We start from the raw sequence: 22,847 nt of genomic DNA on the forward strand, positions 1-22,847 counted from the left end.
GAATTTTCCATGTTGAAGTATTTTCCAGGAATAGGTATAAAACTAGGCAAGAGTATATTCTATGTGGTAGGTAGCAAGGGCATGGTTAGTGCTTTGGTAAAAGATAATCATCTTTTGGTTCCTTGCATGTTTTTTCTTGATTGTTTGATGTTATAGCATGTCAGGTGTTCCAGGACAAATTTGTTTATTTGGGCGGTTACACTGAGTCTGATTCTCCCTGAACTTGGGGAATGCATGTCCTATAGACCATGTGGGAGAAAACTGTTTCTGTATTTCTCTCATATTCTTGCTTGAAATCTAACATTTACTTGGCTTTGGGGAAAAAAATCTAGCCTTATAATCAGCCTCCATGTGACAGAGGTGGACACATCCCAGAGACAACCAGAGAACAGTTAGGGATTGCTGCAGTCCAGCCTGGTAAATGCCAGAGATTGCACCTTGCCTTGTTAAACATAAGAACTGAAGGAAAGTCTTTTTTCTTTTTTCCTACCTTGTAAACTGGTGAAGAGCTCTTTTCTGTATAGAGAAACCTATTCGGTCTCTGAATAGTGTGACTTCATCTTCATGGAGAGATGGCAGATGAGTTGTTCTTTATATAGTGTGGTTGACTCCCGACAATCTTGCAAGACATTTTACTATTAGAAATCCTTTTGTTTGCTTATTCAAGTTTTGGATTTTAAGACTTTATTGTCTTTCATTTCTCCAAAGAAGACATACAGAAGCACATGAAGCACATGAAAAGCTGCTCAACATCACTAATTATTAGAGAAATGCAAATCAAAACTACAATGAGATATCACTTCACACCAGTTAGAATGGGCATCATCAGAAAATCTACAAACAACAAATGCTGGAGAGGGTGTGGAGAAAAGGGAACCCTCTTGCACTGTTGGTGGGAATGTAAATTGATACAGCCACTATGGAGAATAGTATGGAGGTTCCTTAAAAAGCTAAAAATAGAAGTACCATATAACCCAGCAATCCCACTACTGGACATATACCCAGAGAAAAACATACTTCAAAAAGACACATGCACCCCAATGTTCATTGCAGCACTATTTACAATAACCAGGTCATGGAAGCAACCTAAATGCCCATTGACAGACGAATGGATAAAGAAGATGTGGTACATATATACAATGGAATATTACTTAGCCATAAAAAGGAACGAAATTGGGTCATTTGTTGAGACGTGGATGGATCTAGAGACTCATACAGAGTGAAGTAAGTCAGAAAGAGAAAAACAAATATTGTATATTAACACATATATGTGGAACCTAGAAAAATGGTACAGATGAACCGGTTTGCAGGGCAGAAATTGAGCCACAGATGTAGAGAACAAACGTATGGGCACCAAGAGGGGAAAGCCACAGGGTGGTGGAGGTGGTGGTGGGATGAATTGGGCGATTGGGATTGAGATGTATACACTGATGTGTATAAAATTGATGACGAATAAGAACTTGCTGTATAAAAAAATAAAATTAAAAAATTAAAAAAAAAAGAATTTATTGTCTTTGTAGAAATAAAGAGGCAGTTTCTCTAGTCCAGTAGTTGTCACACTTTTGGCCTCAGGACTCCTTTTTACATCCTTACAAATTACTGAAGACCCCCAAAAGTTTTTGTTAATGCAAGTTATGCATTGGTATTTACTATATTAGAAATTAAAATAAAATTTTGATAAACTTTTAATTTCATTTAAAATAACATAATAAACTCATTATGTGTTAACTTCTTCTATTAAAAAAAACACCTGCTCTCTAAAACTTAAAAAAAAGGAAACCAGTAATCAGTGAGAATAGTGGTTGCCTTAGTCATCTCAGGCTTCCATAACAAAATACCGTGCACTGGATGGCTTAAACAACAAATTTATTTTCTGACAGTTATAGAGGAAAGTCCCCACGCCAGCATGGTAGTCTTCCTGGCTTTCAGATGGTCACCTTCTGTCTGTGTGCTTAGATGGCCTTTTCTAGGTGTGTCTGTGTAAAGAGAGATCTCTCTCCCTCTTATAAGGCCACCTATCCCATTGGATTAGGGCCCCACCCTTATGACCTCATTTAACCTTACTTACCTCCTAAAAGCCCTATTTCCAAATAGAGTTGAATTGAGGGTTAGGGCTTTAACATGAATTTTGTGGAGACACAATTCAGTCTATAATAGTGGCATTATTTTATATTTTTATACATCTTTTAGAGTCTAGCTTAATAGAAGGTAGCTACATGCTCATGTCTGCTTCTGCATTTAGTCACTTGTGTTGTTTTGGTTGAAGTAGTCAAAGAAAATCCAGCCCCATGAAAATATGCAGATGGAGAAGGAATTATTTTAAACAGCATTTTCAGATAATAGTGGATATTCAATTTTGATACCATACTATACAAACATTGGATAAGTAGTAGTTTCTTAAAAGTGAGTTGCAAAGTAGAATCTGAAACCATATTAATGAACTTCTTACACTCTCTTACATTAAAATTATTTGCTTATCTTCCACTTTGTTGAATGTATGCATAGTTTTGTAACAATATGCAATGGTCACTTGGAAAATAGCAATTCTCTGAATTATCCAGATCACCTAAATATTGACACATTTTGTAATGCAGTAGTTTTAAAAATCACATTCGTTATTATTGCCACCAATCTTATTAGAAAAGTCTTTAAATAGTAGGAAGCTGTGTTAAGCTCATGGCGGATACAGGTTTTTCAAATTCTCATTTTTTCTTGAAAGCTTAAGTTTTATCATTGGAAACAAATATTGTCAATTGTTTCCTTTAAAGTAGAAGGTTCATTTCATTGAGTTTTGAAGAAAATGACAGCCAGGTATATGAGTCTAAATAGTTAGTCAGTCATTCTTTCAAACAAAAATGAAAAAGTGGCTGGTTAATCTTGCAACTAGAATAATTACAGAAGTGCTTTCCCTCAAGACAACCGTATGTTTATATGCAGCAAAAGTGCTTTATTCAGGGATCTCATTTCCTCATATAGAATATTAAAAAGGTGTGTATTCAGGGGTTGTGATTTAATATAATTAATGCTTTTTATTGCATTATCAAGGGTATTCTTAAGTGAAACTGGCTTTAAAAAAAAAACAACTGAGGGACTTCCCTGGTGTTCCAGTGGTTAGGACTCCGTGCTTCCGATGGAGGGGGTGCTGGTTTGATCCCTGGTCAGGGAACTAAGATCCCACGTGATGAGCGGTGCGGCTAAAATATAAAATTTTTTTTAATTTTAAAAGGTAAACAAATAAACAGTAACTGAGCATGCATGGCTGTGATGCATACCGTGATTACTGATATAATTTGGTGCTGCTGCCTTGATTTGTGTTAAGGCACCCGTAGTTTCATTCTCCTCCCACTGCTTTTGCACCACCACTGCAAATGTTACCTCTGTGAAAAAGGCAAGTAACATCTTAGTATTATTATAAAAATTGGTTTGATCTCACAGACCCTGTCATGGGGGTCAGGGGCCCTCAGGGTTCAAACACCCCACCTGAGGAAATGCCGCCCCAGTCTGTTGTCTGCTGTTACCGTGGGCCGGGTGGAGGTGGTTACAGGGAGCTAAGAGCAGGGTCCTCCTGATGAAGACCCAGGATTGGGGCAGAGCACAGGAGAACGTAGAAGAGACATGAAATGCGAGCGAGGAGGGAGCCGTGGACAAGCTTCAGGCGTTTGCCTATTTGTGGACTGAGGTCTTTGATCTAGCAAACAAAGAGCCCTCTGAATTCTTAGCACATCTTTGTTTGATTTAATTTGATTTGTCGTGATTCATGCAAGAGGAGAGAGCATGGGTTGACGTTTGCCTCCTGAGCAGGTCCCAAGGTCTGTGGTGGGAATGCCACAGGGTTTACACAGCTCCTACCATGTGCTGTTGCTGTGGTTTAGTGAACACGTGATGACCACTAGAAATGTGTCGTTGTGTCCCCTCCCTTGCCTTGCTTGACCGAATTGAGTATGTGTTCAAAGGGCAAAGTAGAGAGGAAAAAATGAATGTAATAAATCAGTGTTAAATAGACCTTTTTCTACTGTTGAGGGATCTGACTGGCAAGTTGTCCCAGAGATGACTGAAGGCCTTCGTCATTTACCAATTTAATAAACAGCCTTTTTTGAAGAACTAGAAGGTACTTTGGCCTTCCTGTAGGAATAGAAGCCTACAGTAAGAATCTGTATCCTTACTGATGACCAAGAGATGTGAGTCTTGCAGTGAGGCCAGAGAGATTCAAGTCCAACATTAGGAATATTTCCGAAAGAGGTCACTGATGAGGAATTGTATTGTGGAGCCTTACTCTCTAGAATTTAATGAAGGCCATCTTTTTTTAAGGGGAGTGATAAAAATGCATTTCTCATTTAAGGTGTGGTGTGTCAACAAGTTATCCCCTGGGGATTTTACTAGCCCTTTGCTTCTATGTCAGGATTCTTTATTCAGTACAGCAAAATATATGCATGGGAAGTACAACAGTCATCTGGATGCTTTGTGTACCTGATGCCAAACATCTGGATATTTGGAAACATCTGGAAAAGTAAGTTTTCATGAGGGTGTTTAGCATTATGTGGACGAAGCCTCTGGTTCATAATCAGATGTCTGCCAGCCCAAGATTGTTACAAATGTTTTATTAATTTATGAGGGAGGAGGCAGGATCCATTGTAGAATACATTGTTCTTTAGCTTTCGCTAGTTTTTATTTCAGTGGAGTGAGATCAGGTTGTTTTGTTTCAGAAGGCTTTAATCTGATGAACATTTCTGCTTTTAAATCCCAAGGAGACGGGAGAGCCAGCAACAGGTCGGAGTGGTCGGCCTGTGTCACGGCAGCCACCCAGTGTCTGTGTTTGAAATGTCTAGTCACCTCAGGGGAAATGGTAATAGACCCCGACAACCACAGAACACCCCAGAAGAGTGGTTTTGTTGAGCCACCATGGCGTCAGTAATCCATAGACTGCCGGTGCTCCTGATAGAAGGTAAAAGATGCTTTCCCCTAGGACTGACGGTGCAATAACTGTTTACTTCATGTGGCCCCAAAAAGAAAATGGAACTCTTGTTCCCTGGCAGGCCCTGAGAGGGGTAGTCTATAATCAGTCATAATAGACTGTGCCTTTAAAACGGTGCCTTCCTGAAGGGAGCCCTGCGGATCATAGGGGCCTATTGTGAGAAGAGAAAAAGAAAGTACTGAGGCAGGCGCCAGGCAACAGGGCAAGAAGGAAACACTTAAGCGAGGGGCCTTTAATTTTTATGTAAGTAACCCTGAAGCATATTTTATAGCCACCTTGTAAGTCAGGCCTCAGTCTGGCTGCAGACTTTGTGGGGTACCCTGGGAGCTGTTGCTGGGGGAAGCCAAAGACAGTCACTAACCTTGAAGGGGACTGAAGAGATGGCTGAAGGACCGGCAGTCTGTTGTTCATGTCAACATCTGGCTAGCAAGATAATACTCTTTATCACAAGGCTTTTGTAAAACCATCTTTTCTCCGCTGTTAGCCTTTAGGGAAATCATCCCCTAAACTCTGCCCACCTTTAGAGACGCTTTAAGCCACTGCCTCTTTTGCATCCAGAGCCTCCGGTTTATCCAAATGGTTTGGGACACTGGTCAGAAATATCTTTCACAGATGGTGGAGAACAGGGTTGAGTTATTTTTTTCGCAGGAGCTGTGCTTTTGCTTCAGCTCTCCTTGAAGTGAAAATGTATCTTGCTTGCCTTGGGTGTGGCCCGTTTTATCTGGGCAGGGCACGATTTATCCACTTCACAAGCGAGTGAACTAAGATGCCGTGAGATAGGGCTTTGCCCTTCAAGCTTGGTACTCAGGGCCTGCAGAGCCGAGTGCATCTCTCTAAATTTGCTTTGTGTAGAGCATCCAGGCCAGTCTGCTTGGGAATATCATGCTATATTGCCATGACTAGATTAGAATTTTAGAGCTTCAAGATACCGAGTGAGAGAATTTTTTTCAAACTTTTATTAGCAATGAAAACGTTCAGTGAATCTTTTTTGTCCCCCAGAAGAAATCTTACCAGGCAACTCAATATAATAATGCAGAGTTGGATGAATGAGGATAGAAGTCTCAAGAACTTTGTGCTTTTCCTGCCCCTGCCAGGACCCCCATCCCTGGTGCGCCCCCATCCTTGGAACCCCCAACACTTTGCTCTGTAACCCTTACAGCTTCCTAGAAAAGGATTTCACAACCAACAGTATAATCTAAGGTTCTCAAATCAATGGATGTGAAAACCAGGGAAGTTCACGGAATTGCCCAAGCTCACAGTGCGGTAATGGTGGTACTGTGACTTGTAACCTAGGTTTTATGGTCCCCTGTTTAATACTCCACATAGACTCATTTCTGCCCTCATATCCCATCACCCCCCACCAGTGTTAGAGCTTAAAGGTGCAAAGAGGGCTGGATGTGTTAGGCAGGACCCCACAGGGATGGGTAGATGGGTGCCTGTGTTTGCAGACAAGTGGTCCAGGATTGATCCCAGCCTGAGTGTTTTCACTTGACATACTGTTAATTAGGGTCAGTGAATTTATTCACATGAGACTGATTTATAAATGATTTATACATGAAGGCGCCTCTTAAGTTTACAGTAGAATATATGCTTTTCCAAAGCATATACTTCTTTCTGCCTTGTTGACTTCATTTCTGGTGGCCCTGGCTGTGGAAGTCTAATTCCTGATGCAGTAGGCTTCTCTCCAGTCTCTGCTCAGCCTTCTATGGCTGTGTCTCTTAAATTCACTCCCTACCCTCCCTACTCCAGTGATATAGGAGTTTGTTACTGATATAGGAAACCAATGTCAAAGCTAGTGGGGGAATGAGAAATACCAGTGAAGAGAAAAGTCAAGAAATGACAGGTTTCAATTGCAATAGTACAGTTGTTTTACTTGAAAGTTTTCAGATCATATATTGTCTGGTCTTTGTTGGCAGATGGAAGTTATATGCAGCAGTTTATAATGTACACTAATATATACATGCAAACATGCTCCTGGCTCTCCTGTACGTTTGATGAAGGCCTTGAGAACACCCCCCGAAGGCCATTGTGTAGATTTGGAAAATAATTCGGGATCAGTGTCTTGTTCCTTTCATCCTCATCAGATTTTCTAAATGAGGCCGTTTCAAAGGAGGGAAGAGGCATGTTCAGCCATGATGATCTTATTTGAAACAAGTGTGCAGGGGTGGTCCAGATGTGAGCTGTATGAGCTAGGACAACTTTCCTTTGATGTGGGACACGACTTTTACCAACCTTCCCCAAACACATCTTCCCATTTCCTGTGGGATTGTAGTATACTCTGGTTTAATGATTGCTAAAGTAACATAGAAACAATTATTAATCTTGTTCGTATGCTTCCTTTTTTTTTCCCCCAGCAGAAATGAAGGGGCCCCTGGGAATCCATGCTGTTCCTGTAGATCAGTGTCAGAAAGTACCACCCTGAATTCATTAGTTGAGATTGAGCAGTCTAAACCTTTACAGAGAAGGGCTTGGTGGAGCTGATAGGAGGGGCCCTTCTAGTTCTTACAGTGGATGAGGAGAGAGGTCAATCTTTCACAGTTTCCCCAAGCTGGCATCTGTGTTGGCAATGTGTTGTTTTATGTATTTGGATCATTTTCACCAAGTTCCTAGGAGCTATAAATTGGAAGACATTGAAGTCTGTTATTTTTAAAGATTAAAGGTATTTAATACTCTGTTTCATAGCACATGTTCTCAGCATGCATTTGTCTGTTGACGGAATGAGGGATTTCTAAAGAAAGGCATATATTCAAGGCTCCTCTTAATGTCTATTTCAGTCCTATCTACCAGGCTAGTACTGTGACTTTTGGGATCTTAATTCAGCTTAAAATTAATCTAATATTGCTTGTTCTGGAGTTGATGCCATCTCTTTCTATTAACAATCTGAGTAGTTTTGTTGTTGCCCACATGTGCTTTCCTCGGCTATATAAAATCCACTTTCCTTAATGTCCTGGACACAATCCCTGATTATTCGGGAGTTAACCTTATTATTCATTGTACCTGTGCAGGGACAGTGGGCCAATCCCTGCTGCATTCCTATGACACCTAGTTATAGTAACTATATTTCCTTTTTGTGTAGTTAAATTGGAAGTTGAATGAGTTGTGGAGTTAATGATGTAGCTATCCAGTTTACAGTTGGTAGTCAGAAAGGCTGAGGGTTAAATCAGCTAGTCTACTATTGTGTAAGCCACTGGTTTCTAAATGCTGGTCCAACAAATCTGAGTCTTATTTAAAAGCACAAATTCCTAGTTCTAACCATGGAGATTCTCATTCAGTGTGTCCTGATTTAGACCCTAAGAATCGTCCATTTTTAGAAGTTCCATGGGAGATTCAGGTGCACGGACATCAAGTGCATGCCTGATGGAATGATTGTGGTTTTTTTAAAATTTTTACTTATTAATTTTTATTTTTGGCTGCGTTGGATCTCCGTTGCTGTGTGCGGGCTTTCCTCTAGTTGCAGCGAGCAGGGGCCACCCTTCGTTGTGGTGTGCGGGCTTCTCATTGCGGTGGCTTCTCTTGTTGAGGAGCACGGACTCCAGGCACACAGGCTTCAGTAGTTGTGGCTTGTGGGCTCTAGAGCGCAGGCTCAGTAGTTGTGGCGCACGGGCTTAGTTGCTCCAAGGCATGTGGGATCTTCCCAGACCAGGGCTCGAACCCGTGTCCCCTGCACTGGCAGGTGGATTCTTAACCACTGTGCCACCTGGTAAGTCCCTGATTGCGGTTTTTAGTATATGTGCTGCCGAAGCGAGCACTGATTGCGGTTTTTAATAATAACATTTTCCATCTCTGTTGGTGTCTCAGATAACTCTGGAGTGCTTTTACTATCATCTTGAATATGTTTATCTAACATTCTGGGCTGTGTGAGGGAAGGAACATCAGGCTGGCAGTTGGGGACCTGGTTCTCACCTCTTTGTGGACGTTTCATCAAGTTGGAGATATTTGATCTGTCTGGGTGTCAGTCTCATTCATAAATTGAGGGCCCCAGACTCCCCAGGGTACTTTGCAGGTTTCTGACATTCTTTGATTTGGAAGGCTTTGCCCTGCTAGGAATTGTCTTCATCGTCACTGCTCACTGATGGACGCTGCCTCTCCTGGTTCAGTGAGTGCCTACCTGCTCAACAGAACATTAATCCCAGCCTGCTTCTCAGGAGAGCTGGTAGCTGTCCCCACACCCAGAGCCACCTCTCTTGATTTTTCCTGTCACTACCCACCTTCCAAAACAGATTGAAGTAAATTGTCCTGCTGGGAAACAAGTTCTTATGTTGAGGTTTCTCTTAAAGAAAATTTAGGTTGTAATTCTAACCTTTTCTATACCAAGCCTTGCCAGTTTTCACCCATTGGGCTTTTTTTTTGCAGGCTAGAGACATGTATGCCTTTGGGCACAAGATGTGACTGATGTCATGGTCTAGGGAGCTGGTCCTGCACTTCCATGCCCCATTCAACAAGGCTTTTTTTCCAGGAACTTGTGCATATTTTCCAGAGGGGCTGGTGGGCCCCGGGGCTGAACATGGCATCCTTTAAATCTCTGGTTCTCAGCTTTTGCAGAGCATCAGAATGGTCCGTAGTACTTTGCAAATGTACCTGCCCATGTCACCCCAGCTCCACCTGGGCCTCCTGCATTGGGTTCTCTGGCGTGGGATTGGACACGCATGTCTTTTAAAGGCTTCCTTTAAACTCTGCCTTCTGGAGCCTCCTTTCCTTCCTCCAGACCCGGCCCATGCACTGTTCCTATCTTCTATAATTATTTTTTGTTTAGGTGGATATAGATAAATGGGGAGTTGTCATCAGAATATAGTAAACTGTGGTCTGAATCTGTTGAGAAAATTAAGTTGCTTTGGGACTAGAAGTCCTTCAAAGGTGGGAGCTGCACCTTAGCATTCCCAGCACACGGTTAAGGCACGGGAACCACTACTAAAGACTGACTCGTAGTCCCTGGCTACGGAGGTCTGAGGCTTCTTGTTTCGCTCTAAAACGTCATGGGGAGTAGTAGTAAGTCATTTACCCTTTCGTTAAGAGTATTCTTTTCTTTTAAGAAAAATTTTTTTTGAAGTATAGTTGATTTACAATGTTGTGTTAGTTTCTGCTGTACAGCAAAGTGACTCAGTTATTTATATATATATATATATATACACACACACACATTCTTTTTCATATTCTTTTCCATTATGGTTTATCACTGGATATTGAATATAGCAGATGCAAACTATTATACATAGGATAGGTAAACAACAAGGTCCTACTGTGTAGCGCAGGGAACTATATTCAATATCTGGTGATAAACCATAATGGAATGGAGTATTTTAACATAATTTCTTGTTTATCCTCTATTCAGTGCAATTCAACAAATATTGAGAATTTACAACATGCTAAGCCTTGTTTTAGATGTTGAGGATAGAGTAAGGAACAAAACATAAAATTCCTACCTTCATTGGACATTCTCTTCACCAAAATGTATGTGTCTGTATGTGTATACACACACACACACACAAACACACAGAATTTAACATGACAGAATTAAATGGCTGCATTATAGCATTATGAAATATCATTTTAGGAGAAATCTTTAGGATTTAGGATTGGCCTGAGTATTCCTAAGACCACAAAGGGAATCAGAAAATTTCATTAAGCATGTGAAACCTGGATAAATTCACAAAAAATGTTAAGACATAACAAGGAGCCCACGGGTGTCCGGGTAAATAGTTTCTGAAAGTGGAATGAATCAACCAGTGAGTTTAGGACTTTGCTCCAAAAAAGGTAGACAAAGACACTGAAAGAATTAAAGTTCATCCTTTGATTTTTTGGGGCATAAGTCTCCAGAGAGTCGTTATTTGGTACAAATCTTTCTTTGACTCTGTGTTCTTAACTCATGTATTTAATTCCATGTATAAGCAGAATACCTTGTGGCTCTGGAGTTCACAGTATTTTATCTGCTTATTTCACCTGTTCAGCAAAAGCATTAATTCAAGCTGAATGTGTGTATTTCAGGCCTCTGGAGTGCTGCTTTACAAATTACTGTGAATTTCTGTACCCACCTTGAATGGGTTAGATAGTCTCCCAGAGTTTTTGTGTTCTAGTTTATGCTTAAAATTATTTGATTTGGTTAGACATGATATGAACATTTTGAATCTGCTTCTCAAATAATTTAAATACAAAGTTATTAAAATCTTTTAGCATGTCTGTTTCAAAAGTACTTTTGTAAAAAGGAAAAGTATGGTCTTTTTTTTTTTCTTTGTAACCATAAGCAACATTCTGGGATTCTGAATGCCAGCTAAAAAGATTGGTGGGACAAACGAAGATGACTAGTGAAAAAAGAGCACATTCGGTATGGATTTCAAAATAGCAAGAGAACATGCAAGAGAAACCAAGGGTGAGCTTTGGTCCTGGCTCACTTTGCTATTTGTGTGTTAACTATAAGAAGAGAAGTAAATAGCCTGCGAGAGAGGAAAAAAAAAAAGATGTTCTGGAAATAATTATTAATGCTAAATTTTCTGCATCTAATTTTGGAGTGCTTATGTTTGAAATTTCACATGCATGATGATAATGTGTGTTTCAGGTTTGTGGAGAAAAACAGCGCTTTGAGAAGTTGATGGAACATTTCAGAAATGAGGACAATAACATAGATTTTATGGTGAGTTATTTCAGTACTACTTTCAATAAAGCAAACTCAGTTTTTAGCAGTTATTTCCTAAATCCATTTATATTTATATATTATACATACATATATGTTATAAAGGATAGGAAACTGAGTATAATATGCTAACGATCCAATTTAGACTTGCTCTTTTAATCTGTATTTTACCTTTATGGCGTGTATCTGCAGTTTTATTCTTTATGTATACACTATAGTAAAGGCCAAAAGTACTGATTACAGTACTCTTGTTGACCCTTGAACAATGTGGGGGGTTAGGGGTGCTGACCTTCCCTACAGTGGAAAACCCGCTTGTTAACTTAACAGTTGGCTGTCTGCTTACACAGTTCCGTGTCCGCACATTCAACCAACTGTGAATTGTGTAGTACCTAGTATTTGCTATTGAAAAAAATTTGCATGTGAGTGGACCCACACAGTTCAAGCCCATGTTGTTCAAGGGTCAACTGTATTTATAGCAAAGGGTGAAGCCATGCATTTGGGAAAAGGAAGTTAACACCTGGCACAAATGCCTGCAAGAGCCAGCTTTAGCTGTCAGTAGTGCTCATAAGAATCCTTAAATTAGAAACCAAGAATGTTAACCATTCTGCCTTTTGCACACCCCAGCCAGTGGTTTTCTCCAGACTGTATTCTCAAAGACTGAAGTGCTTCAGTTTGTAGAACTGACGGTATATATCCCCCAAATTAATACATAGCAGTGATTTGTTTTCCTCCCTTGATTTCCTGCTCTAGAATTCTGTGAGGGTGTGTTCATACTGCAGGTCTCCTTAGCAGGGTAAATCACATGCAAAAATGTGTGATTCAGAGGCAGGACTGTCATCTTCAGGTACAAAAAGCAAAAGGAGTTGGAGCACTTCTGAATCTATGTACCTAAATCTTAATCCTGGACTGAAGGTGGAATCCACTGTAGAGAATTTCCAGAGCCAGATTACCCTTGAGTACACCCAGGTCTGCTTTCTTTGACCTAATTCAGTTGACCTTGGAAACTTCTGGACCCAGGAGATTCCTTACTTGGGCTTAATTTCCCAGATCCCTTCTAGCCTGGAGCAGATGTTCTGTTCAGTTCTTCTGTCATCAAGTCTTCTAAAACCTGTGCTTGGGATGCCAGGCAGTTTTCATTTGAATTGCTTCACTGATTATAAAACATGGAACATAGCTTTGCAGATTTCTAACCCTTTTATATGAAACATGTTTTCTGGGTCCTCACACTTTATACACTTCCTAGTCCTCAGCCCCTTCCCAAATCAGTATCGGTTGAAATCTTTTATAGAGCTTTTCTGTTCCATAAAGCATATGTATACATACTTTTTCAAAAGGTAAAAAATAAATTTGAAACAAGGAATACTTTTACATTGACGTTTTAGTTCTTGTTATTGGGATTTTTTTTGGAGAGTTTAAGGCTAACATTTGCACTGGTGACAAATATGTAAAGAAGTCATGCCCTGGCTCACCTGACCAGGATCTTTCCTCTGCCTTCATAGGGGGAACTTATTTGTTCCTTTAGAGCTGACATTGCAAACTGGAGCCTCCCAGGCTGAAGCCAACATATATACAGGCTTGTGAGTTTAGTCTGACAGTGATGTCCTTCCATTAAAAAATTTGAAAATTGTGCCTTAAATTACAGATTTCTGATTTTCCTGAGAACTAAAAAGTTCTGATAACGCTAGGTCCCTGTTCATAGAGTATCAGCTGCTGGAGCCAAGTTGTGCCTATTCCTTAAGTCTGAAGATAGCCTTTCCAGTCTGTCACAGTCCACACCATTCCCTATTGTATTACACATGGCCCACTTCACTCATTTATCATACCTACCAGATCTCTCTGCCATTCGAGTTTCTACTGAAATTATAATGATGTTAAGCCCTTTACAACACCTGCACTGTTGACAAATGAGAGCATATTTCCTGTCGGTTCATTTATTCCTATGAACATGCATTGGAGAATCTTATTTAGAGGCTGTTAGTATATGGATATACTGTATGTATGCTCGAGTATATATATGTGCTCGAGTCATGTGCCATCTAGCAAATAGTTGCCTCTTTGGCATAGTATAACACTCAATAGATCACTTAGACCTGCTTTAGAAGAGAAATGGAAAGATGCCAAAATCTAGCCATATTTGTTTTTTCCAGAAAATGAGGCTTTTCATAAACTGTCTTGGGAATGCAGTTAAGTTGCACAACTTCCCTAACAACATATTCCATGTAAAACATAATATAAATGCTTCAAATGTAGCACAAGACCTTTCTATGTATTTATTTATTTTTTTGTGGGCAAAAGAAAACAAAAAAGTGACAAAATCTTTTTTAGCTTATTGAGCCATAGCAACTGATGTAATTTTTTAGTAAATGGTGATAGATTTCTCATGTAACCTAGAGAGTTTAACATCTTCCACAGATACCCAATGGATAACATATACTCAAAGAAGAATCTAACTCAAGAAAAACAATTTAAACAAGATAAAAATAGTGGGGTTTGGGGGATAGAGGAAGAGCGAGGCAGTTTTCAGAGTAAGTGTGAATGTGCGTCCCACAGTCATACCTCCTTGCAAGTCTCTGGGTAACCACAGAGGGAAAGCATTAGTGAGATATTTTCACTGTAAATAAACTAACTGTCCCTACTGAAAACAAAATAGATATGTTAAACTCTGTTCTGTTATTTACTAAGCTGGGGACTGGTTTTCTCTGTGGCAGATCAAAGCCACTGATGCAGTTGTGGGGAGAATGTAGCAAATCCAAGGCTTTTATGGAATAGAAACTGGTTGATTGTTTAAAATGGAAAGATGGGTCAGAAGCTCTGTTACTGTCCTGTTGGTATGGCAGGGCCCACAATAAAATTTTAGAAGTGATCACCTTGTGGTGTGATTACAGGTGATTTAAATGTTCTTCGTTGTAATAATAACCACATTCCTACAGTGTACTGGTAATAACTGAGTGTGTTCTATATGCCTATAAGACTTTTTAAAAACAGTTTACCGAGATACAGTTAACACACCATCCAACTTACACATCTGAAGTGTTCAGTTCAGTGTATTTTTAGTGTATTTGTAGGGTTGTGCAATCATCACTGCAATCTAATTTAGAACATTTTGTTGCCTCCTTCCCCTGCCCCCAAAGAATTCCTGTACCCATTAGCGGTCATTTTTCCCACCCCCAGTCCTAGGCAACTGCTAACCTACTGTCTGTCTCTATAGATATTCCCATTCTGGATATTTCACATGAATGGAATCACATTTTTGTAATCCATCCGTTCATGAACATTGGGGGTTTTTCCCCTTACTTTTTGGTTATTATGAATAATGCTACTATGAACATTTGTGTACAAATTTTTATGCAGATGTATGTTTTCATTTCTCTTGGGTATATTCCTAGGAGTGGGATTGCTGGGTCACACAGTAACTCTGAATAACATTTTGATGAACTATCAAGCTTTTCAAAGTGGCTGCACTATTTTATATCCCCACCAGCAGTGGATGAGGGTTCCAGTTTTTCCACATCCTTGCCAACACTTGTTATTATCTTTCTTTTTGATGATAGCATCTTAGTGGATATGAAGTGGTATCTTATTGTGGTACCTCTATAACTTTTGAATTTTTAAAAATTGTAAAATGTTTTTAAACACCCAATGAAACAAAGGAAAAGGAAATTGGTAAGTGAGCTTAGATGTGTGAAATTGAAAATATATGACTATGATTAAACTGAGAAAACAAGTTTGGAGCTCATCTAACCTGTTGACAATTTCATTTCAGGTGGCCTCTATGCAGTTTATTAATATTGTAGTCCATTCAGTAGAAGACATGAATTTCAGAGTTCACCTCCAATATGAATTTACCAAGTTAGGCCTGGATGAATACTTGGATGTAAGTATAGCTGTAACTTTAGTTCCATTATGAGACTTGATTTATTGCCTACCCTCAAAGATGCACTTCCATAATGACCAAAGAACACTTAAGGCTCCACGCAATCAGGTGCTGTAGTGCTAGTTAAAAGAACCAATCTGAGTGATGTGATCTGTCAGAGAAGCTGGATTCTTGCAGACCTCCTAGGGCCTTACGTTGTCTTCTGCCAGCAACCTTTTAGTACTGGAGTCAAATAACCTCTTAGAGCCTTGCTACAGCTTTCCTCTCCTTTTGAGCTCTGTCTGGGTCAAGTCTCACTGTACCCTTCATCTGGGCTGTTGGGCAATGTGCATTCTTTTTACTCTGTGGACTCTATCTGGGCAGGGAAAGTCAAACCAAGACTGCTGTAGAGTAATGAATAATGCTTGGAGCATCAAAAAATAATGAGGAAGTGGACACTAGAGACTTCCTCATGTAGCTGTTAAATTCTGCTTAAAGTGTTTGTGTCTTTAGAAATTCTGCTTTTAGTTCTTGAGAGAAGAGGGATCTAAAGTTTCTCTTTCTCTTGCTCCCTTGCGGAAGTGCTCAGTCAGTTCCCTGAACTTCTTTGCCTAAAAAACAAAGTTGATGTGAAAATCATAAACAGACTTAAGTAGCTGTGTGTGCACAGGATGTGCCCTTGTCTTTTGACTCAGGCAGTTTTGTTTTCCCTTCTGTGTAGGGAATGATCCACTTGAATTTGAAAGGCCACTAGTAATGGGGCAAGAATTGTTGACCTCAATTTCAAGCCTGTTTCTAACAGTGAAGAAAATAGAAGTATTTCCCTTGAACATCTCCATAGCTCACCTGCCCATCTCCCTTTCGAGTGAAGCCAGGGATTACACAGGCGGTACCCTCAGTTTATCGCAAAGTGGAATTGCAGAGTTGGTTACTCTTGAGCTCATGGCCTTGTTTATCAGACCAGCTGGGCTGCCCTCGAGTAGACTGGCCTAATGTTGTCTAAAGACTCTACTCAGGTGGAGCCATGGAATATTTCCATTGAAAAGTTTGTTTGAATTGCTTTCCTATTTAAAGAATGACTAATATCTTTGACAGAATATTGTATTCAACAGTTCCTGCTTTGAAATCGGGGTTCTTCTCTTCTCTTTCTCCACATGCCCTGAGAGTAGCAATATTTGAATGAAAGTTGGTTGTATTCCTAATGGGGTTTTAGGGTCAGTTTTGTTGTGGCTGCACAGAGCTCATTTCAGGCGCCAGGATACAATGACAGGTAGTAACATCAGTGCCTGTTACTCACTGTGAATCTTGTGAAAAATCCTGCTAAGCTGCTTCTTCATTTTCTTTTCTAGGCTTTGCCCTTGTTCAGAATTTTTTTTTCGGTTCCGACTCATAAACTAAGATGGAACGTACTCTCTTCAAGACAGCTAAGATGTAGAATTCTAGATTAGACCTAGGAGAAAATCTGTTTTCCTGAGAATTTATTTGTAGAGTAGAATTCCTCTTAAAAATTTGATTTTTTCCAAAAACTCTGTATTTCTCTAACTTACTGGTCTGTTGGTTCCAGACTTTGATAGAAGTGGTTAGAAGAATAATAACATAAGCATATAATATATAAATGCTTCATTAATTTATAAAAACCCAACCTTGTAAGTCATCATCAACTTGTTCAGTAAATGTTTATTGGCGTCATCCATGTGCCAGATATTATTCTAACCACTCATCTGCTCTCCAGGGAAAGACATGACTTATGCTACTTGTAAGAAGGATTGACTGATTTACTTGACTTCTAATTTTACCTTGGAGCTAGTTGACTTCCTTTGGGATGCCTGGCCCTAGAATGCAGCAAATGGGGGAAAGGTTCCTGATCTGTGCTTTGGGAGCCCTGAGCTTCTCATGTTGGGGGAGTGTCTTAGCCAAGTAATTATGGGGGATGGGTTCTAGGAACTAGTGCTAAAATAATCCCCGAGTCTAATATACTCTGTCAGTGTCTTCCTCAACTCCCATGTACCCCTCACCCTCAACCAGAACTACCATCACTACCCAAGCAAGATACCACCCACTCTAATCTCCTCTACCACACAGATACCCCTCAAGTTTTATGTTACTTGTGACTGTTGTTCCCTTTTGATTTTTCTGTTATCTTGATTTCACCTGCATCAAAAATGTTTTAGGTTGGAATATATCTGCATGGGGAATATATCTACAGGAAGGATTAGGGAGGAAATGTGTGTATATTTGGGAGAGGGTAAGCACCAGAAAGTAATCTGATGGTACCCTCTTAGATGGTTACTCCAGAGTTCTCTTAAGGAGAATGAGATACAAAACCCTCTCTTGGGGGACTTCGCTGGTGGTCCAGTGGTTAAGACTCCATGCTTCCAATGCAAGGGGCCCAGGTTCCATAGCTGGTTGGGGAATTAAGATCCCACATGCCTCGTGACGTGGCCAAAAAAACAACCAACCAACCAACCAACCAACCAACAAAAACCTCTCTTGGAAGGAACAAACAAAAACATGTAGGCTCTCGGGTAATTATGTTGTGTTTCCACGGATAAGCTAACACCACGTTCTCCTGCATTTTGATTTTTAGAAGCTGAAACATACTGAGAGTGACAAGCTGCAGGTACAGATTCAGGCTTACCTGGACAATGTGTTTGATGTGGGAGCTCTGCTGGAAGACGCGGAAACCAAGAATGCAGCTTTGGAGAGGGTGGAAGAACTGGAAGAAAACATCTCTCATGTAACTACCTCTCAGAAAAAGAAAAATGGCTGTTTCAGCTAGGTGCAAGGCAGAACAGATGTTAGCTTTTATGGCAGTGAACGAAAGGATTTGGAGTCTAGGAATGAGATGCAACTTGAGCTAGAGAGTGATCAGAAGCCATTCTGGGCTCTTTCAACGAAGGCAGGTATGTTACTTACAACTAAGTGGAACCCGTTGCCTTTGTTCACTGCTCAGTTTCTGCTGCGTCCAGATTTCCTGGCCACCTTAGTTATAAGCACAGGAGAGTTAGAAGATTGGCATTACCTGAAGAGAAATGCAACTAAAATATGTAAGTTTGGTGAAGAAGTGTCTTCTTCTGAATGTGAGTCATCTTGTACCAAATATGTCCATGCAAGCTGTGGACGGGCTGATCTAGTGTCCTCATGATGCGGGTCTTCACTTTCCTGCCTCATGGGTACTCAAGTTCTAAATAGCTTCATCTCAATGGTAGCATTTTCAAGGAAATCGGCAAGTTTTCCCATATATCCTCTTCTTGCAAGAAGTGTCCTCTCAGTATAATGAACAGGAATATGGTGTGTCTTAAAACCCAAACATTGTGAGGACCACATCCTTTTACTGAATTCTGATTGAAAGTGTCCTTGATTGTGAAAGGAATTGTCTCTTTTTGGAAGGATGTGGTTTTTCTCTTAGAATGGTCCATTTATTTTTCTCTGCATTTTCTTAGTTAAGAGTATTACTTGTGCTTAATGTCCTTCCTCTTTTCCCATCAGTCTGAAAAGGGGCATCTTCATGGCTTGTGGTTTAGCCAAGTTGCCAAAACCCCTCCCTTTGTAAGTGCTGTGCTGACTTAGTTGGTACCTGCTTAGGGAGAGCATTTATAGGCTCTTCCTTTTTCTCTTTTTGTCTCTTCCCTTAAAATATTTATATTATATTCTGAACTTGGTCAGCGTAAATCTCCACTCTTCCTCCTCACCTTGCCTCCCTGATTTTCTTTATGTGTGATTATTCTCAGTGAGATGGAAGAAATCAGAAGTTGCCCAATTTTAGAGTCTTATGTGGAAAGTAACTTTCACTCATGGCTCACCCCATCTTTCTCTGAAGCCTTAGGTGGCATTGCATGACCATACTTACATAACCTACTATTGTAGTAACCACCTGTTTATTTGAACTACTCCTCCAAAATGACTTTTATTATTTGGATAGTTTGAGTCAAAACAAGCAATAGTATTTTTTCAACTGGTGACTTATAACAACAAAACCAAGTTTTCTGGGTCAACAGTTTTCAAAAGCTTTTGCCTAATGGCCTTTTCTTAGGGGGGGAAAGGTGACTCAACCTCCTCCCTCACCTACTATTCTCTACCCTTGCTGGCCCCTGCAGAAATGGAGAAAGACACACTGTGTATGTCAAAACACTAAGGAGCTGACTTATGGGTTTTATTAAGGATCCCTTGTAAATGAATTCCTCTTAGAAACAAGTATGTATTCAGCACCATCTTATAAATATTAACATTTTCGGAAAACAACTTGGGGAACACATGCAGGACTCTGATGGGCCCCTAGTGGTCTCTGAGCTACACTTTCTGAAAACCAAGGACCTGATGAGAATGATCCTTTGTTGTGACACATCTTCCCTTTCAAAACTTTACAGTTGTCAGAAAAACTGCAAGACACAGAGAATGAAGCCATGTCCAAGATCGTGGAACTGGAAAAGCAACTCATGCAGAGGAACAAGGAGCTGGATGTTGTTCGGGTAAGTGTAAGCCATCCCAGGTGGGCACTGCAGGGAATGTGTTCTAGCTTTAGCCTAGTAGATATAGGACCCGCATATGTTCACAGCAGAGGGAGGCATGGATGCGGCATATTTACTGGAACCATTTCAGAGGTGAAACTCAAATGAAAAGTACACATAGTTAAGGTATGTCTTCACATGTGTGTGCAATCAAATGCTGGGGCTTCATTACTTCCTTATCACAGGTTTTGGGAGCAACAGTGTTTTCCCATCTGGACGAGTCTGAGTGAATTCTGTGGATCACCCATTTGGTTGGAAATAAAAACACAGCATGGATTTAATTCATGCCACTTATTTATTTTTCTTAGGACTTGGACTTCTTTGTATTTCTTTGCTTCTGCTTGAAACCAATTTGGTAGTTGCCATGGAAACGGTGAAATCACAACATAGACAAGACCTACTGGCATTCACCAAAAAAAAAAAAAAAAAAAAAAAGAGAAAGAGAAAAAAGTCAAAAGCAAAATCAATCCATTTTGTTATCAGATAATTCCAGCCATTTTGTTTGGCTTCAGCATTGTTTTACCTTACAGGTCAGGTATTTATGGAGTGCCATCCATGTGCTTGAACATAAAAACACCAAAATGCCTGGAGAGCTTTTAGGCAAATGGCTTGCCTTTACACGACCGTTAATGATATGGCACATTTTATGTGATGGTTATCATGTCTGTGTGTGTTGCTTGATATTCTGACAGGTCCTACAGTTAACTCTAGGAAATTTATTTTCTGACACTCCATCTCTAGGAAATTTATTTTCTGGCACTCCATCTCTAGGAAATTTATTTTCTGGCACTCCATCGAGACAGAGTTGTAGCATATGGACTCAATTCAAGTTCAGACTCTCAGATTATTAATAATAGACAGGGTGTGAAGAATGTTTCCCTACCTGCTGGAGGTTTGTGGTGAGAGATCATGTGTGTAAGGCCCAGCAAGTGAGTTCCATAAAATCCTTCCACTGGAACCTCTGTGGACCCCTTATAAAAGGAACCAGGACAGCCTTTGAATTGAAAATTGTAACTTCTTTGTCTTCTGCAAAGAACCTAGACAGAAATAAGGAATTAGTGGAGGGATACTTTGGCCTGTTTTGGAAAATGTTACAACAGTTGCTATCCTGAGCTTGGTCAAGGGGGCATTGTGAAGGCCAGAGAAATCCATTCAAAACAGTCAGCCCCTGGTTACTCATGAGTGGATTATTCCATGATTTGCAGATTTTTAATCCCAGTCTGATTTATGTCCAAGTCTGATTTAGGGACCTTTTGTCTACTGTTAGCTGATATGTATCTAGGAGTAACAAATGAATTTTAACAAAAGTGAAAAGAAAATATGCTGCACCACCAGAATACCCTCAGGATACTCCCAAGTCAGCTATAAAATTATTTTTGGGTCATCTCTGCCCTGTTCCTCTTCACCTGTGGGGAAAACTGACTTAGCTGTATTTATTAATGGAAAGAATTACCTCAACAGTAACAACTGCTAGAATGTATTGCATGCATTACCAGTGAACAATTGATAACGAATGGGACTTTATAAGTTCTGGCTGAGTTCCATAGAATTCATATATATATGTGTATATATATATATTATAAGTATCCTTTTTCTTTTTTCCTTTTTTTTTGTTATTTTCTTTATCCTCAATTTGCCAATCTAAAGGTAATAGGCATGAATGTCACGTGAAGACCAACTCTTGACCATGGGCTTTTTTGCAGGAAATCTACAAAGATGCAAATACCCAGGTTCACACATTAAGGAAAATGGTCAAAGAGAAAGAAGAAGCCATTCAAAGACAGTCTACCCTAGAAAAAAAGATTCATGAGCTGGAGAAACAAGGGACCATTAAAATTCAGAAGAAAGGGGATGGGGACATCGCCATCCTTCCGGTTGTGGCTTCTGGCACGTTGCCCACGGGGTCCGAAGTGGCGGTGGGTGACTTTGTGGGACCAGTGATGGGGGCCGCCGCCTCAGGACCCTTGCCCCCTCCTCCCCCGCCACTGCCTCTGTCGTCAGACGCACCTGAAGCAGGTAGGAAGCCTTGGCGAGAGCTGAGGTAGAGCATTGGGATATCTCTACTTCTTCTTTTACTACAGTTCATCTATGTCCTTTGTCTGTTTCTGTTGGCATGTTCTTTTATTGATTGATTCTAAGAACTTTTACCTTTTGAGATGAAGCGTATACGTCTTCATTTCACACATGGCGCAGAATGCTCCCCATTTGTCACCGAGGACATTTTTGTAGTCTTTGGGGAGAAAACCCTTTGTCCTCCTCAGTGTTTGTTTTCAGGTCCTTTATGTACACATGGCATATTGCAGGAAAAAACCATTCCCCTGTTTTCAAAGTCGATTTGTTTCTTTTCTTTTGCTAGCGCGAAATGGTCCAGCCACGCCACCTATGCCCCCTCCCCCCCCACCCCCGCCCCCTCCCCCGCCTCCCCCTCCGCCCCCACCTCCTCTCCCGGGTCCTGCAGCTGAGACTGTGCCGGCTCCCCCTTTGCCCCCCCCTCCTCCCTCTGCACCCCCGCTGCCCGGGACGTCTTCACCTACAGTGGTTTTCAACTCAGGATTAGCAGGTAAGAGTGCAGATTTAAGACCCAGATATTTAATACAAATACTCAATTGTCTGACCTCCAGAGGGTCCAGGACATTCTTTCAAAGTCCAGATCTCTTGCAAAGTCACATGTGTCTCCTCTTAATATAAGAACATTCCTGCTAATGCAGCCAGTAAAGGGGAAATTGTGCACAGGAGGCATTTTTCTTTCAGTAGCCTTTGTCACTCTTTCCCTGACAGGAAGTTCTGATCTCACACCGTCTTCCTACCTTTTCTCTCCCCACCTAGAGAAGGGAAGAGAGACAGGTTACCTTCTTAGGGATCAGTGCATTTTCATGGGTTCAGCAAACA

At 40.5% G+C, this 22,847-nt stretch overlaps 1 protein-coding gene across 3 annotated transcripts in view; it reads left to right on the plus strand.

Annotated features, from left to right (window-relative positions):
- FMNL2 (formin like 2) overlaps positions 1-22,847 on the plus strand; it is a 311,735-nt gene that overhangs the window by 264,147 nt on the left and 24,741 nt on the right. For all 3 annotated transcript variants that reach the window (XM_082630361.1, XM_082630362.1, XM_082630363.1), the window contains exons 10-15: positions 11,523-11,597; positions 15,361-15,471; positions 18,038-18,187; positions 19,818-19,919; positions 21,662-21,974; positions 22,315-22,518. In XM_082630361.1, the coding sequence (XP_082486487.1) occupies positions 11,523-11,597; positions 15,361-15,471; positions 18,038-18,187; positions 19,818-19,919; positions 21,662-21,974; positions 22,315-22,518 (955 nt within the window). The remainder of the gene's footprint in view (positions 1-11,522; positions 11,598-15,360; positions 15,472-18,037; positions 18,188-19,817; positions 19,920-21,661; positions 21,975-22,314; positions 22,519-22,847) is intronic.

Source organism: Mesoplodon mirus (genome assembly GCF_964341445.2).
Source record: "Mesoplodon mirus genome assembly, chromosome: 8".
Taxonomy (NCBI): Eukaryota; Metazoa; Chordata; class Mammalia; order Artiodactyla; family Ziphiidae; genus Mesoplodon; species Mesoplodon mirus.